The following is a 19,198-nucleotide window of genomic DNA, read 5'->3' as shown; positions in this document are numbered from 1 at the left end:
AAAAAATATAGAGAAAAAGTAATATAAGTAATTTTCGATATTTTATTTAAGTCGCGCTTCGTAAAAAAATATAAAGCGTTTTAATTTAGAAATAAAAACAAATAAAACTTAATTTTATTCAGCATCAATTGCATATCGATTAAAGTGCATCAATTTTTCTTCTTTCTTCAAGATATTCATTCAACAAATATGTTAAAAAAAAAGAATTCTGCACGGAAGCAACCTTGTTATTATTAATCCACCGACACGCATTTTTCTCCGAATACTGTGTATATTTTCATTCATTAATCGAAACTCGTGCTTTGTCTAGCGTGAAAGATTTTACCGCACATATTGCACAATATCTTGTTAATGTAAAGTTGCCACTATGTCAAGTTACACCAATACCAGTCACGGGATCGTTATGTAACACTTTCAACCGCACCGTCACATCACAGAACAAATATGCGTGTATCGATGAGAACACGTGCACAATCAGTTACATAACATCTACGCCGATGGATATTTATTGTGTAAAATCTCGTTACTCAGCAGACTTTTTGCGAAATATTTCACATATAGTCGCAAAAGGGGTTTGTGTCCACAAAAAATGAAACGTGCAAAAATCGATTAACGAAGTACGCTTTCAGAAAATTGTACAAAATGATAATTGAATATTTAACGCGAGAAATACGCAGTGATCGAGATATTTAGAATTCCATAAATTTTGCGAAATGTTAATATTTTAATAAAAAAAAAAACGATCTATATGTACTGTGAACAATAACTTTCACCAAACGTAAGGTACATTAATATTATCGTCGCATTATGCAAATATTTGAAATAAAAAATTGCGAGTGAGAAAGACCTCTGTATACATATTTATACGTAATGCTTGCAATTTATATGTAATTTTGTATAAATTATTTTGCTTGTGTCTACACGTAATTTTCATATTTAACGTCACCTCTGGCTCGATCGTTAATGAATCGATAATGTCGACAGGTGGGAATGCTTGAGCAAGAATTCGCGGCGAAAGACGCGTCACACCGACGATAGAAAGTACCAATTATTTTATTCCTGCATCATTTAAGACTTCTTCCATGTGCTGGAGCCGAAAAAAAAAAGAAAAAAACGGCCGCGTAATCTCTAAAGCGCGTTTGCACAAATTGGAGCCGTCGAATGCCGTATAAACGACGTCAATCGACCTCTGATACACAAACGGAATAATTGCGCCACTAGTTTTAAGAGTCTCAAGGCGAACGAAGCGTGATCGACGCTCGCAAAAGTAATCCTGGTATTTTGGTGCGGATTTCAAAAGCGAGTTATGTTTTTCGTTCACTCACTTTTGAATTAACCGGATTAAAGGAACTGTAAAAACCGCGTATGAAGCGCGAACTGTCAAAAACAGTTCGACCAATTAATAAAATCTCGAAATCAAAATATTTTTTGCAAACCTTCAAAACTTGTGCAACGAAATATTATTATATATATTCTTTCCGTTCGTATATAATTTTTTTTATCGTTTTGGTCTCAGAAGGATTTGGACCATCATTAGCAAATGTTAAATAATATATAAATTGCGTGGATTATAGAAATAAATTTAAATAATTGTTTGCAGCTGTAAATATTTAGCAAACTCGAGATAAATATGTACCGAAATACCAGACGTTATAAAAATAAGCTGGCAGCCGTCGTTCTCTCAGATAGATGCAGTACTTAAACTTGAACAATGCCTAAAAATGTATGTGATTGTATGTTAGCTCTTCAATTCTTTCTGCGAGTGCTAATTTAAAATTAATTAACGAGCGATATCAGGAGGATTATTTTTAAGATAATACGGTGCTGCGAACAGAAGATATGTCGCCAGAAACGCGTCGGCGCGCTTCTCTAGAAAATTTCTTTCGAGGATGAGTACATACGATGCTAATTAAGTGAAGTATTATATACAACAACTTTCAATTTACTCATGAACTTAAGTAGCGCACAATTACTTCATTACAATTAAGTAGTTAACATTTCTGATAAATCATTTCTTCAATCATATTTTCAGAACATTTAATTCCCTATAAAATTCAAACAGATTGCGAAAAGTTTTCAATTTTATATTATATTCATACACATTTCGAGATAAATAAAATTATGTTTTATATGTATAAATTTCAAGCTATTAAATATTTTTCATAACTTGTCAATATAGTCTTTGAAAGAGACACCAGAACAATTTTTAACAATTATAAGAATAATAATTTTACATGCAGAGAAAGATTTATTCTCTTACAACAATAAACGCCAATATTAACAATAAGAACGCCAACATCCTCGAAGAAATAAACACGCATAATGTTAACTTATGGATTTAGTCTAAAATGCAGCATTAGTTAAAAACTTGGGGCAATAATATGTTAAACTTTACAGAACAATTAAAAATTGCTATAAATAACATGATATGCAATATATAGTAAATTTTCAACTTAATTTTAATAAAGTATCATTCTAACAATAAGAGAAAAATCTCCTTTTTTTATTTGTTTCAACATGTTATTGACCCAAATACTTCATTTAATACATGTGATTTGTAAATAATAGCTTGATTATTTGTAATATAATTTCTAAATTAATTGCAATATTAAATCTCTCTCGTGTCCAACACGTTACTTCTGTAAAGTTGACACCTTTTTTTTAATTATAAAAAAAAATTATTAGTTTTGGACACCCTTATAGAGCAGAACTCTCAATAAAAATAATATCTGTCTTCTTGTATTTTTTTTGTACTTTTTTGTATTTAACATTTTTATATGTATATACTTTGATGCAAGACGAATTTTTTGTTTTTCAAAATATCTAGAAATCAGAACTAATGTTTATTGTTTTATATATTTAATAAAGATTAATGCAAAACTATCCTATAACTACTGTTAGATTATTTTAGAAAAATTGTAGAACTATTTGAAATATTTTCATAAATAACTTTAAAGAAAATTGCAAATTCTAAGAAAATCCGGAAATATATAATTTTTGAAATTAAAAAAAAAATGGCAACTTCAGAGGTAGCAAGTTAGACATGTTGATGCAAGTTTTTATATTATTCTAGTCAATATGAAAAGTCTCCCATGAATATATGCATATATGTGTATGTAATCAGAACCAAGTCGAAAAAGATTAAGTCTAATACAACGAAACCGTGGATGAACAAGCCTCATATATGTATGTACACAGTTTGATTTAACAAGAAGGGGACCACGGCAAACTAATTGTATATTGACGATTGAATTGTAGTCGCCTCTAAAAATGTGAAAAAGAAATTATTTTTGTTTTATATTTTTGTGTTTACTCTTTACAATTATACTAGTCGATATCTTAAGCAAGAAAAGAGTCAAGCATTTCTCAATCTAGAATTCACTAAAAAATTATTCCTAAAGAAAATTCTTCACATAAATTAATAATCTAGAAATTAATAAATTTAAGATAAAAATTGCTAAAAATTATTAGGTAATCTTTTATTGAGAAAATTTATTCTCATAATTAAATAATCATAAATTATATTTCACAATAATTGAAATTTTCTATTAAAATATGGAAAATTTTTGCAAGTTATGAAAAAAAAAAATTAAAAACTGGTCCAACAAAGGCAACTTTATCCTATTAAACAATTTTTTGTTCCATTTCTTCTATGATTGGGAAATGTATTAAAAAAGCGATTTATAGATTGTACATTATGATTTTTCATCGTTGTAAATTCCTGAATAGCAATTTGTTTATCATAAAATTATTTATACCTATAAAATTTAATGTCATGCATATTTAAGTATTATAAAGCGACATCTTTTTCTATTAATAAGAGCTTTAAATAGTCCTTTACCCGTCCGCAGCTATTTTGATTTCAAGATTTTAAAGGACTTCTAGCTCGTAAAAATAAGTTTATATTATTAAAGAAGTAAACTTGGAGCGAATGTAGGAAAAAAACGGACGAACGATTTTCTACGCTAACCAATTTTCCGACAGAAATTTAATGAAATTGCACAATGTTATTGTGGCGTCGACCAATCGATGAATAACTTTTTTTCTTTTATCGATCTCAATGGTCTATAAAAGAATGTCCGGAAATTGCATTTGATTCTATTATCTGTAAAGAAAACTACGAAAATAAACATTGAAAAGCGTTAATTAATTTAAGAAACATTTTTCTTTATCGGCCACAGTATATAATTAGTTAAAAAACTATCATACTGTTATATAAAAAAAGTCACAAGATTGTAGAGAATAAATGAAAAACGAGAACAAACGAGAAATAATTTTCAACACAAGAATAAAAGACTGAAAGAGAAATGTAAGTAAATATAAAAAGACTTTTTCTTTGTTGCTTCAAAAGACAAAAAAGAATAACCCAACGCTTTGATTAGTAAAAACAAAGCTGTTGCGACAGCGAATACCAAGATATAAAAAGATAAGCATTTTGCAAAATCCTCCAAATGGAATAAAAAATGAATAAATGAATAAATGCAATTTTACAGAATCAATATTTCAACTATTAAAAAAATCATTTTTTAATTTAAAGTAGAAAAGCGCAAAAAACGCATTTTTTTCCTTATTTAAAACATTGAAATTTATAAAAAAAACGATATCGAAATTATCAAATCGTAATCTCTGAAGGAAATGTTTACGTAGAAACGATCGATCGATCGATTCGAAATGCGAATTCGACGAGAACGTCGATATTCTGCAATATTCAATGTCTAATACATTAGATACATTCATAGAGACTTGTAAATATGTATGTATGTATATGAAGCGCTTGAGAGCATATGGTATGTGTACAAACTCGGCTAAAAGGTATACATAGATGTTAATTACGTTGATGTGTATTAATTATGTCGGCGCGGCGCGACACGAGCTCGATCTTCTCGATCAAAATATACATATCGATCTTCTGTGCGCCTAGGCAATCCTTTCCAAACGATAAATTAAAAAAGAAACTATATTTATTATAGGCAAACTAGTAGAGCACATAAAAGATATTTTGACAAGTCTAATTAACTTAATTGAATAATTGAGTAAGTGTATTTCACGTACACATCATTCAATTAAATACTGTTAAATGAGATGTGTGAGCAAAAAAGTACGACGTGTCAGACGATTCACGTCGAATTGAAATTAAATGCTAATTTTCGCGATTTGATTATGTGTGCTGCGGCAAATTTAACACTCGATTAAATTAAATCGCCGATCGATGGACACGATATACTTGATAAAATACAAATAAACATCAAGCTTACGCTTTCGTGAGAATTTCAGTCGCGCTGGCAGGTCCAGCTAATATTGAATGTTGATTGACGTAAGCGATTGACGAGGCTAATCGTGTAAAGATGCGATTGTTAAAGCAAAGAATTAAGCGATCAAATCGTATATTAATAAGCAGCGGGATCACTTGTGCTAAGATCTTCCTTTGATGCATTAATTACGATGAAACATAATTGCTTAAATAACAAATTTCAAAGACGTAAGAACGTTTCTCGTGAAAAATTTTTTATATATAATAATATAAAATTATATATATAGAAATATATAAAGTTATACATATAATTGCAAAATTATATATGAAATATGTCCATACATAATAAGATAAGTGCTTTTTATATATATAATTATATAAATTTATATATATATATAATAAATATTTCTCCATATATATATAATGTTTCATATATAATTTGATATGATTATATATGAACCCTTATAATTTATATATATAAATTTATATAATTATGTATAAAAATAGACATCTTTTCACATATAATTATATATAAAAAATTTTTTCCCGGGTTTGCCTAAATATATATGTATAATAAAATTTAGAAAAATTGATACACATTATATGTCAAATTTACTTTATTTTTAAATAAACAAACTTATACTTAAAAATAAAATTGCATATTGAAATATTAATATATTCAAAGTTGTTTCGAACATTTTTCCCGTAAAGTTCTACTTCTCATCATTACATCGATCGTTACACACATACATAGAACACGTGATTTTTTTTGTTAAATAATTTGAACTTAATGTACAAAACCATCGAGACAACGTCGAAGCACAAATGATCCATGTTAACTCGAACTTATTGTGCACCATATACTGTATCAGAGTAAGCTCTTACATCATAAGTCCATTTACTACATGTTACAGCCTATTAGGAGCCTATTAGCATCAAAAAGTTAATTGTCGAAATATAACAAGAATAGGCATTGGTTCTGTCGACGAGAATTATAGTACACTCCATTCTGAAATTATTAAAATATCTAAAGTTCGACGAAGTAATTTATCTTTTTTAAGAAAAAAATAATTCATTTTTTAAAGAAATATCAAATGTTTAAAAAAATTAATAAAAGCCTTAGTTTTTTTAAGGGCAGACAATTAAGACACTGTGAATGACTTTGACTCGTCGGCAGTAAATTAACAGTTGTTAAAATTAATACGATAAGGAGTATTGTATATCGTAAGAAATTTGAAATATATCGATCAGTAAATTTCAAATTTCTTATGATATACTTCTTATCGTAATATCATCCAGATTTCCGTATGACAATTCTTGTCTATCACAGGAAAATGCGGAAACTTCGTCGATGACGTCGGTAAAATGTCGCGTCAGTCTTATAGTCAATATGTAACGTTACGGATCGATTGAGAGTCTATTAAATAAAAATCGAAAGTGCACGAGAAATAGAACGAGAAGTAAAGACTATATTTATGATCCAAGAAAAATGTTGATGTAATTTTCGATGGCCTAAAGTTCAGTCTTTACTGAAAACACACATCTATATCATAGTTATAATAATCGCGCGCCGTGATTAACACATGCTGATATGAAATAAATTTTTAATAAAAAAAGATGGTGCTTTTTCTCTGCATTCTTTTCCTCTCTTACAACTTTTTTCAAAAAGAAAAAAATTATTCAAACGTAAAACGTTTTATATATATTTTTATCTATAAATTATTTATCTTGATCTAGAGATCAAGATTTATATATATTTATTATATCAATACTTTTACTCCTGCAATTTATTCAATTCAATCAAAAAAAAATTTGATGAAATTCTCAGAATATTATACTTATATCACATACAAACTGTCATAGTCCTTCCAGTTAATCCATTTAGGTAAAAAGAAGAACCGGTTTCCTATCCGGTTTCTTGACCTGCGTTTATTCTTATAGTTTTATTATTAGTTTCTTCAAATCATTCAAATGGCAACTAACATAAATTTATCGATAAGTGATATTGTAAAATATTACTTTCCTAATTTTGAAAAAAAATCTAATGTGTAAAATTATTTTACTAAAATAAAATTTATTATAACTTATTATAATTTAACAAAGAAAACTATTTTTATTGATAGCTATTCAATTCTGATGTTTAAAGTATAATAATAAAAAATATTTTAATACAATTTTTTATCAACTAACACTTTAGTAAGTCTTTTATAACTTTAATATTACGCTCGTTATTGTATTTAATCTCTTTAAAAAATTATTTAAATTATGGAAAGAAGAAAGAGTTAACAAAGATATAAAAAAATCAAGTTTTGTAATAATCTATAACATTCAATGATAATATCGTTGTAAATTCTAGCAGAAGTAAGCTTGACTCTTTCAAATTTCCCACGCAAAACTGAGGTCGCTAGATCAATACTTCACATAAGTGCGTATCAGTGCCAACTGCACGCAAAGTCCAATATAAACTAACGCTTCTAGAAAAGTTATTTTTCTGCTCCGAAACCGAAAGAGAAATGAAAAGATAATTATCAAACTAAAAATACCCTTCACCGGAAAGTCGCTTCAAAATTAATGTCTCTGACTTTTCCGCGAGATGTCGTCGATTTTATTTTTAACTGTCCGAGAGGATGGCCAACCTGCCTGACGGTAGAACACAGATGACTGCAGTCATGAATGAGACGCCGCCGCGAACACTCGGGAAAACACGTGATTGCTCGTAAATTTACTCGAACTGTCAAACACGCCAAAGTGCACGTGGTACGGAATTTCGCGCGCGATATAATCTTGCGTGTCTCGTTGGCCAAAATTATTTTGCGATTGCATAATATTTGTAAGTCAAGATCTGATTATGTAAAATCGTCGTCCACAAGGCGACTCGGACACGACCGGAGAATGTCAGTCGTACGAAAGTGAAGGTGTATAATTTGCCGGTTTTACAGCGGTTGCACGTACATTTTTTTTATTCATGTGCCAAGATGAGCGTATTGCATAATATTATTGCAAACCATGTGGGCAAACGGTTGTGCAATCAGCGAAATAAACCAATGAGTGAATAGCGAATTGTTTTATCAACAAATATGAATAAAAAAAATTTTAATTTATTATAGAATTTAAATAAAAAAATTAAAAAGTTTTGATGCAACTTAAAACTGCGCGCGCACGCGATAACAAATTTATTTTCATTCAAAAGAGTTTGATTTGTTTTATTTAAATTTGTGGAAAAATCAAGGATGCAGATATAAACTTATCATACTGAAGGCAAAATCAGCTGATACGCAATAGTATTTATAGTTAATATACTAACAATAAGACAATCAACAGAAGTTCAATTTGTTTCATTTAAAAAAATTGTGAATATTAAACATGATATTTTCGTACGAATATTAAGCTCTCCCAAATTTATAATTAATAGAAATAGTGTTATAATATTCTTTAATTAATATTTTCATCAGTTAGATATTAAAAACTACACATAAATTTAAAACTCTTCTTGCTTATAAAAGTTTTCTTATACATTTTATTCAATTTAAACTATAAATTTCATTTAATCATATTGATTTCTAAACTTACAAAAAATCAATATCTTGAAGTTGTTTATTATATTGATTGTATCGATTTTAATTACATTATATGTAATTAAAATCAATCAAAAAATTTATAAGATTAAATACAATACAATTAATTTAATATATTTATATCTACATCTATCTGTTATCAAATCGATATAATAACAAAAAATGTTGTGAATGACGTCTCTCAATAATAATCGGAGAATAATCTAATGCGTCTTTAAACATATCATGCTAATGATATAATAATTACAAGTACTATTATGAAAAAAATAAGCGTATCTGCTATCATCCTTTGCGCATCAACAAATTTCTCAATAACAATTTCGTAAATCGAAAGTAATCGAAAGTAAAATGCTAGGCATTTAATATTCAACTTCTAATTGTCTCATTTTCATAAACTCGTCCGGCTTCAATTATTTAAACACATTGGGAACGACATGATAACAAGTGCTCATAAAAATAACTTAAAATAGCAATAGATATATTTTATTTTACGACGTGATAATTTCGATATTTGTATCGATACTGTGCAAGTCTTCAACAAAACCATTTTCCGATCAATGAACTCGAAAGCATTTGTGCCACAAATATAATGCAACACAATATAAAAATGTGTATAACATTTTAATTGACAATTAATCGATATTATTTATCCATTTTCGACCAGATAACTGCGAGAATTATCGCGCCACTCATTGAAATAACTTGAAGGCAGTTGAAGAAAAAATTAAATTTTTAAAGGCTGAGAATCTTGGAGCTCTAAAATTTTGCAGTTGATAACGAAAAGTCGTAAACGAGCCGGCATACATGCAATTTTGACTGATAAGCAATTTTCATCACGTAGATAAACGATTCCCGCTCATTCTTACTCGTCAAAGACAAAAAAAGAATTAGCTTAGTAATCAAGAAGCATATCGAACTTATTAGTATATTCTGTGAGATGTGCAGTAAAGAAAGAGACTTTACGCGTGAGGTTCGCGAGACTTTGCAAGAAAAATGAATATATAAAATAGGCTACTCGAAAAAGCTATAAAAGTGCTCCTACATAATTGAAAAAAAAGAGGAATCTTTAATAAAGATGGCAAAACCTGTAATGATTAGTAGCGATATTAAAGCCGACGAGGTAAGTTACAAAATATTATATTTTGATTTAATTTACAAAATACACACTGAAAAAAAATTTAGTTAATTCTTATAAGTATTTATTTCAATACTGTCAAATAAATCATTTATTTGAAACTAATAATATTTATTTGATATGAAAAATATTTGATATAAGAAAATCCTTTTCAAAACAAATAAATATTTATTTGTTTCAAATAAATGATTCATTTGACAGGATCAAACTAAATATTTAATTTAACAAATTTTGTTTTCAGTGCGTGTTTAATTCAATTCTTTAAAAATTTAACATTTCTAAAAACATTGCAAAAAACACAGAAGGAAGAGAGAATTAGCGGAGATGTTTTTTATTAAAAAATATAAGAGTAACATCAATTTACAAAGGGACACAGAAAATCTAAATCCTATTTATGATAAGTTGATCCACAGTATATGATTGTCTATTTATTTATTTATTTATTTATTTATTTATTTATTTCGTTGTATTGTCGAACTGAGATATTATTGTGTTTTTAAATGTTTGACTTAAATCGTTTTACTTGTCTCCAGTTTAACATTAGTAATTTTACTGCTGTCGAATCAACATCTTGAAAGGTACATTATTTTTATTTATTGTAAATTTCTTCGTTAACAACTTTGTAAATTATTGTCTCATATCTTAATCATTGTATATTTTTATTGTGCAGTTACACTTGAAAAGGACCCGTACCTAAGGGTCGAAACGTAGTGTTTCAAATTAAATTGTATTGGCCAGTTAGGTCGAAAATTTCAATAAATTTGTATGGTATTTCTAAAAATATTTTTATGAGAAAAAAAGAAAGAAGAAATAGATATACTTCTCTCTACCTATATTTTGGTGAAAAAAATTCTTTTTAATTCTTTTCGATATTATTTAACACAATCGCATTCTATCATTTAGTAATTTCAAATAAATGTATAGAGTTAATAATTAAAACATTTTCTCATATTTTTTATATTATCTCTCTCTCTCTTGCTCTCTCTCTCTCTCTCTCTCTCTTGTAAGACTTCTTTCCTATTAATTATATATATATATTTATATATATTATTTTGTATTATATATTTAATACAAATAATATAATAATATATTTATATTATTATATTGTATATATTTATGTTATCGGCTCTTTTTAGCAATATGTATAAAATTAGTTGCACATATAACTGTGTGATATTCATAATAATTATATTTATATATAGCAAAATTTATTTTATTACTATACCATCTTAAAGTATTTAATTATATGCAATTATATCAGTAACAGTTTTCTCAATACAATATACAAGGCGATATAATCAATGTAAGCAATTAATATAGCGGTAAACTAGAAAGTTCAATTAAATATGATACATCAAGAAAAACATGATAGGTGATCGCTAAAAAGACTACATAACTACTAAATCAGGATTCTCATTAGAAGAGAAAGGCAGTTATATCAGATGAAAAGAGCAGCTTTCAAATAATAATCCAGTGATGTATGTTTAATATCGTATGCGTAATATCGTGATTAAATATCAAGCCTTCTAAAAATTTTATAACTTTATAATTATTTTACAATTTTATTGAAGCTTTGAGAAGAACTTCTACAATTATTTATTCTTTTACACGGTTAAATTGTACAGAAAAATCGGTAGATATTTTCCTCAAGCATAAGTATTTATTTTAATTTTGCTTGTTATCATAATATTACTTATATCAGAATATATTATTAGTATTCTGTATCTAAAACACGACTCGATAGCTAGAAGTCAAGAGTTCAAAAGCATACGTTATCTCGTAAACGGTAAACCAAGCTGAAAGCTAAGCGGAAACAAAAGGCCTGATATACTTTGCATTTGATAATTCTCATTTCAGCGTGTGCCATAATATTTTCTAAGATTATATTTATACCTAAAAATACATATAAAATCATTAATTGACGGAGCTATAATTACAATTATTCAACACTAAATAGAATTATCAAAAAAATATTAATAACATTTGTTTAGATTATTCTAACTTTTCGTAGATTTAATGTTATCCTTTAAATTTTAAACTGTCAAGCACATTTTTTTTTACTCATTCATTATTTTATCACTGTTTTCATAACTCTTAATAAAAACAGCTTTTATATATACATATATATATTCTTACTGCATACAAGTTTCATATAAATCTTTTTTTAATTAAACGTTTGTTATAAATGTGAAAAATAAATTCAAGTCAACAATTTTTCTATCGTTCGATTACATTTTAGTATTCGTTTTGCAGGCGATATCACAGATGGAATCTTCCTACAGAAACAGATGCAGACAATTCTTTGGATGGACAAAATATATATCGGTAGAGCCAACAATGTGGCTTTACATGATGGCATTTATGTTTACATCGGTGGTCGAGCAAGATTTCTTTAGGCACAAAGCATGCCGGGTCGATCACGGATATTCCGAAGAAATCTGCTCCAAGTTAAACGATGATAATAATAAAGCGATAAAAACCGAAGTGCAGGTAAAAATTACAATACATCGTTTAAAAAAAATAAAAAAATAAAAAAGCGAGAGAAAGCGGAAAAAGATGCCGTTATTAAAATATCGGAATTATAGTTTAATAACAACTCGTGAAACCGTCAGAATTCCATCAAAAATAGCTAATTGTGTAGAAATATTCAACTTGACAACCGCGTTGATAACTTATACGATAAAAATTATATATGTAAATGAATATAATTATCTTATCTGCAACCTTATAGTCACAGCAGTGCAATAATGTGAGAAGGGCACTACAATGTAAGAAGTGCTTATTGAACGAAGATAAGCGGCAGATAAGAACAAGCTATCAAGTTAAATATTTGTACGAGATGAACACAAAGTAGTATCATATTTTTCATATTTTTAGCAAATTTAATATATTCTCTCGGGCACATAAAATCATCTTTCCGTATTCTTTATTGTTTTACGGAAACTTATATTAGAAGCAATAAAATTAAATAAAGCGCATACTAAAAAAATGCAATGTAATCGAAAAATTAATGACAAAGCGAATTGACATCTCAGATTACTACACTGAAAAAAATTTTGTTAATTCTTATAAGTATTTATTTAGTATAAGAAAATCCTTTTCAGAACAAATAAATATTTATTTGTTTCAAATAAATGATTCATTTGAATGTATTGTATTAAATATTTCTTACTTTAACAAATTTATTTTTCAGTGTAAATATATTAGCAAGCAATCTTTCTCTCTATGTGCATTTTTCGAAATTTCGCATTTACGTTCTTTATTATTTTAGGAAAACTTATATTAAAAGCAATATACACATTAAATAAAGCGCATAACTAAAAAAAATACAATATAATCGAACAATTAATTACAAGGCGAATTGACATCTCAAATTGTTTAATGCGCATTTTACGGAACTTCGCATTTACGTTCTTTATTGTTTTACGAAAACTTATATGAAAAGCAACACTGAAAAAAATGTATTGAATTCGAAGAAATATTTATTTCAATATTGCCTGGCAAATCATTTATTTGAAATTATAATAATATTGATTTGATGTGAAAAATATTTATTTGATATAAGAAAATCCTTGTCAAACCAAATAAATATTTATTTGTTTCAAATAAACGATTTATTAGGCAGTATTGAAATAAATATTTATTAATTTAATAATTTTTTTTCAGTAAATAAATTAAACAAATAAGCGCATACTAAAAAATGCAATGTAATTGAAAAATTAATGACAAAGCGAACTGACATCTCAAATAATTTACTAAATAAATTAGTATAAGCAATCTTTCTCTCTGTGTGCATTTTTCAAAATTTCTCCTTCGCTACGAACTAAAATATTCTTTCACATTGAGAATAGAATTTTTTTCGTCAGTCAGTGGACTATCATTCCTTAATTAGTGTCCATTAAAAGAAATCATCTTGCAGATAACCGTCTCGCAATTCCATCAATGGAACGACATCGCCGGACATGTGATGCCTATCATCTTGGCGATGTTCTACGGGAACTGGAGCGATCGGCGTGGCCGCAAATTGCCGCTCGTCTTTGGCTTGATGGGCAAATTTATCTACTCTTTCATGGTGGTCATCAATTCGATGATGGACACGTGGAAACTGAACACGGTGGTGTACACGGCCACTCTGCCAATGAGTCTGCTAGGAGGCGACGTTGCGATCTTCGCTAGCTGCTTCGCGTACATATCGGACGTGTCTTCCGTTCAACAGAGAACCCTGAGGATCACAATTTTGGATGTCGTTTATCTCAGTACGATGCCATCGGGTGAGTTCGGCAGAGAGATTCTCTCTTGAAAAAAATTGTCCTCTCGAAAAAAGTATGATTATCCACTTCCTTCCAAAAAATTTGCCAATTACATATTTTTAAGACATATATATAAATATGCAGCTCTAAATTTAAGAACAGAAATCAAGAAAGTATCTTAAAAATACAAGTTTCATGAAATATATGATAAATATGCAGTTCTAAATTCCGAGGACAAAAATCAAGGAAGTATACTTTAGAACTGCATATTTATCATATATTTCATGAAACTTGTATTTTTAAGATACTTTCTTGATTTTTGTTTTTAAATTTAGAGCTGCATATTTATCATATTTCATAAAATTTGTATATTTTAGATACTTTCTTGATTTTTATGCTCTTGAATTTTGAGCTGCATATTTATGAAATATGAATTATTCTTTGTCTCAGCTTGATGGTTATTGATGCTGATTATAAATATGAACAAAATATATTATACATTTTATGCAATTTAATAATTGCATTTCTTCTTCTTTGCAGGAGTCGCACTTGGATCTTACGTCTTCAGTCACTTGGTTAACTCGTCCTACACGATTATGTTCATCGTGAACGCCACCTTGCTTGCGTTAGCGATTGTTTATTCATTCGTGTGGCTCAAGTGGCAAACATCATCCCGACAGCAACCGTTCTCCGGCACCAATTGGCTGGTAGACTTCTTCGATATGAGACATGTCGCCACGACGATGCGAACGTTGGTGAAGTCGAGGCTGAACCACGGCAAACTCCACTTGTGGTGTCTCCTGCTCGCTATGTGTCTCTATACATTCCAGAGAGACGAAAAACCGAAGACTCAGATGTATACCTCACTGATCTTCAAATGGGACGTGACAGACTTCAGCAACTTCAAAACATTCCAATCGACACTCTTCGTGTTGGGTCAGTTTGTGGCAAATTATTTATCGAATTTAAATCTTTGACATTTCACGAGTCTTCATTGTAATTGAAAAAGAAATTTCTCTTTTTATTTGCGCGTATCTCTCAGAAATTTCTTTTTCAATTTCTTAAATTCTACTCAAACTTAATTTATCTCTTATTATGTCAATGAATATAAAATTATTAATTACTAATTACTACTATAATTAATTACTATCTAATTTATAACTACTATACATTACTAATTACTGTAATTTATGTTTAATTAAAAGCTTCTATAAGCATTTAATTAAATTGTGTATGTATCCGTTTACAACGTCGTTTTTTTAAATATAAAATATAAATATAAGAAACAAAAAAGATGTGTAAAATGTAATGTATTAGAAATTTTGTTTCAACAGCAATGCTCATCGGGGTGCCTATAATGAGCAAATTAATAGGAATGAGAGATACCTTTATCGTAGCAATCGGAGCAATAGCGCACGCATCCGGAAGAATAGTATTTGCGTTAGCGGAACGACCGGAACTGTTTTACGTAGGTAAGCATCTTTTTTATGTGTATCTCTTTTAAAAAATCTCAAATTTTCAAGTGTAGAAATATACGACCATCGCATGTGAGAAAAAAGATGTTCATATCATTTTTACGCATAAAAAATAATTAGAAATTTATTTATCGTTCTGCAGGTGCTACTGTTGCTGCGTTAGGACCCGTAGTAGCCCCTGTACTCAGATCTATGACCTCCAAACTTGTAGACGTAGAAGAACGAGGTACGTTTAAAAATATTTGTCGCATCCCGGTAAAAATTTTGTTATATATATATAACAATATAAAATTATATAGAAATATATAAGATTATACACATATAATCGCAAAATCATATATAAAATATGTCCATATATATAATTAGATAGGTGCTTTTCATATGTATGTAATTATATAAAAATATAAATTTATATATATATATATATTATATATTTATATATGTATATATATATATATATATATATATATATATGTATATATATAATAAATATTTTTTCATATATATAAATATATATGTTTCATATATAATTTGACATAATTGAACCCTTATAATTTATATATAAATTTATATAATTATGTATAAAAATAGACATATTTCACATATAATTTTACAGGTGTTTATACAATCATTTGTATGTAATTTTTTCTCGAAATTCGAATCCGTCAAATATTGATTTGGATTTCACATTGTTATTTCTGTACAATTTCTTTTCAGAGCCGTTATAAAAAAAATAATAATTGTATCAATTTTTAGGAAAAGTATTTGCGATGCTCTCCGTTTGCGATAATGCGGTCCCGCTATTCAGCGGTGTTTTATATTCTCAATTGTACAATGCAACTATAAAGACTGCACCAAGTTCTTTCTATTGGTTGACGTTTGCCACGCAGATCACTGTGCTTCTGCTTATTATGTAAGTGAATTTTAATTTTACTAATGCATTTGAGACAATTTTGTACAACATTATTTTTCAATTAAATTAAATAAATTTAATTCATTAAATTAAATAAATTTAATTTATTAGATTAAATAAATTTAATGAATAAAATTTATGTTATTAAATTAATTAATAAATTAATTTAATTTAATTAATAATTAAATTTAATAAAATTTAAAAAAATTTTAACTTAGAACATCACATTGTTTCGAATTCAAACAATCTAATTGCCACGAGCTATTATTTTTCTCAGGTTGATTCAATTTTCATCGTGGTCTAAACATGCGACCGAACAACAAGATTACATTGATGACGAGGTTGTGGCTCCATCATTAGCTAATACTTCTGAAGCTAATTCTTCCAATAATATAACCGTATAACAATAAGCTAATTTCAGACTGCTCAAAGAAAAACAGTCTGATAAAATATATTAGAAATTGCCATTTATTTTATAATACATCAAAGATCAGAATTTGTTAGTATTGATATTTCATCCTATCATCTAAAGAATGTACAAAATGCATTTTACAAAACTCAGGGTTCTCTTTAATAGGTTTCCTTTAATTTTTTCAAATATGCTCGTCAGCTTTATATTTACATATCATTATATTTCAGGAAAAATATCAAATTATCTTTTTAGGTCTTATAATAAAGTTGTAAGTTTTTTTATAAGCATGTATTTAAAAGATAGGAAGCTGAATTATTAATGCATTCGTAATCTCGTAAGCCTTGCAAACAATGTATTTAAAGAATAGAACTCAATTATTTATATTCGTATACGATAAAACATTATAAAGCATATTACATAGAAACCAAATATTTAAGCAAGTTTATTAATTAATATTTTTATAAAATATAAACTAAATTACATAAATATATAGAATCTAATAATACGCAAATTAAAATGTTCATTTTTTACGAGAGAGAGAGAGAGAGAGAGAGAGAGAGATATTAGGACATATTTTTATGTGTAATATACACTTATATATGTAATACAAAAAAACGTTTTATGTGCCTATAATGATGTTATACAAAAGCAATTCTGAATATAAAAATTTAATTTTAGAGAAATTTAATTTAAGAATCTGAAAATTAAAATTTTCTAAAGTGTAAATGCGTCAATGTAATTGTTATGAATCTGAATGGTTATTTATATGTATAATAGTATTATATTATTAAGTTTTTGAAATTAAAGAATTAGATGTAATATATTATTACATTTTTATATTTTTTTCATTTATAATTAATTCCTGTTACTAGAATAATTGATAAGTATAAATGATGAAAAGTATATATATATTTTTTTATGATCCTTCACTCATCGAAAATGAAAAGGAAAATTGTATTTCATTACCTAATACGATAAAACATACCGAGAACATCCCTTTTTTCCTTAAATGTCAGTAATGTCATTTTACTCATAATTATATGAATCATGAAGTGAGATTAAAATGTGTCATCGTGATATTAATGAATAATTTGTACGTGATTAAAAATGACATGCAAAATATTCATCGTGATGACGCATATGTGCAAATTGAAAATATTAGCAAGATCACTCCGATCGTTTAAAGATCAAAGTCGACACAGTGGAAAAAAAACGTAATGTTTCTTACACATTATACCCAAATTTTATTTTGAAATTTTTAAATATAAAATAAAATATTGAACATAACGAATAATCTGATGAATAAATTGTATTATATTTCTGCTAAATTAAGATTCATTTATAATTATTTGGGAACAATTTTCGATATATTGTTGTACTTCTTCCTCCTTAAAACTCTCATAAAATATTTACCAAAATAATATTGACGTCGAAAAGGTCATTGTCATTATACAAACAGCAATAAAGCGGAATTGATTTTCGAAGTTGCAATTTACATTTACACAATGTTTAAGACGATTCTATGAAACCTGTGATATTCATTAGCATTCAACATGTGCGAAGAGCACAAGCATGTCAAGGCCTAATATCTAAAATCTATCAGAAACTATACAACTATTTGGAGTGCAAACAGAACTCTGATAAAACTCCTGATTTTCAAAAGTGCCAACTTTACAGTGGCTCTAATTACTGATGAAATTTTCTACTTCGATTTACTGATTAACAAAGTGATCATAAAATTCGACTTTGATTATACAATAAAAAAAAATGTTCGACTTTGATTTTCCAAATAATCAAATAATTTTCGATTTTATTTACTATGATTATCCATGGAGTTAAGTAATATTAATTTTTTTATTAATTTTTTACATATTCCTTTTGCATGACAAATCGTCCTCGGCAGTTTTCTCGATCTCGGAGTCTCATATTAATAACATACGTACAACAGGATCATTGCATGCATATTGGGGACGCGGAAGCGCATGTGGCTGCATATACTCGGGCGATCGTAAATTGTCGCAATAATAGATGTCACGTCGACATCGTGAATAAAGAGAGCGTGTAAAAGTACTTTACTTGTTGCGTGAGACTACGTGACGTGAATTGTTATCGTCGACTCGTCCTGTGTGGCTCTCCACCTCGAACAAGCATCCTCCTAGCATCGTAATCGAGAATTACATTTCGAGT

At 28.0% G+C, this 19,198-nt stretch overlaps 2 protein-coding genes across 10 annotated transcripts in view; both read left to right on the top strand.

The window, feature by feature from the left end:
• The window catches only part of LOC114929866 (adenylate cyclase type 6), a 124,870-nt gene extending 117,992 nt beyond the window's left edge, over window positions 1–6,878 (top strand). For all 5 annotated transcript variants that reach the window (XM_085489724.1, XM_085489719.1, XM_085489720.1 and 2 more), the window contains one exon: window positions 985–6,878. The gene's annotated coding sequence lies outside the window, so the exon portion shown is untranslated. The remainder of the gene's footprint in view (window positions 1–984) is intronic.
• Window positions 6,879–7,898: 1,020 nt separating this feature from the next.
• LOC114929867 (putative peptidoglycan muropeptide transporter SLC46) lies at window positions 7,899–17,840 on the top strand. 5 transcript variants are annotated; one of them, XM_029301560.2, is made up of 9 exons: window positions 7,899–8,081; window positions 9,668–9,946; window positions 12,215–12,451; window positions 13,881–14,232; window positions 14,752–15,147; window positions 15,546–15,683; window positions 15,829–15,912; window positions 16,443–16,599; window positions 16,877–17,840. In XM_029301560.2, the coding sequence occupies exons 2-9, from the start codon at window positions 9,902–9,904 to the stop codon at window positions 17,001–17,003; spliced, it is 1,536 nt and encodes a 511-aa protein (XP_029157393.1). In that variant the 5' UTR covers window positions 7,899–8,081; window positions 9,668–9,901; the 3' UTR covers window positions 17,004–17,840. The 5 variants fall into 5 exon arrangements, with proteins under 5 accessions (XP_029157393.1, XP_029157390.1, XP_029157391.1 ...); XM_029301557.2 differs by having other exon boundaries at window positions 9,491–9,946; XM_029301558.2 differs by having other exon boundaries at window positions 7,899–8,166; window positions 9,491–9,946.
• Window positions 17,841–19,198: the final 1,358 nt, after the last annotated feature.

The sequence above is a fragment of the Nylanderia fulva genome, unplaced genomic scaffold (genome assembly GCF_048542155.1).
Source record: "Nylanderia fulva isolate GAGA-0341 unplaced genomic scaffold, ASM4854215v1 Scaffold9, whole genome shotgun sequence".
Classification (NCBI taxonomy): Eukaryota; Metazoa; Arthropoda; class Insecta; order Hymenoptera; family Formicidae; genus Nylanderia; species Nylanderia fulva.
The sequence above is the reverse complement of the archived record's forward strand: the minus strand, read 5'-3'. Positions and strand labels throughout refer to the sequence as shown.

Coding starts and splice junctions, on each gene's coding strand:
- LOC114929867 (XM_029301560.2), top strand. CDS start 9,902: ATGGCAAAACCTGTAATGATTAGTAGCGATATTAAAGCCGACGAG. Junction 12,452..13,880: donor CGATAAAAACCGAAGTGCAG/GTAAAAATTACA, acceptor ATCATCTTGCAG/ATAACCGTCTCGCAATTCCA. Junction 15,148..15,545: donor ATCGACACTCTTCGTGTTGG/GTCAGTTTGTGG, acceptor TTGTTTCAACAG/CAATGCTCATCGGGGTGCCT.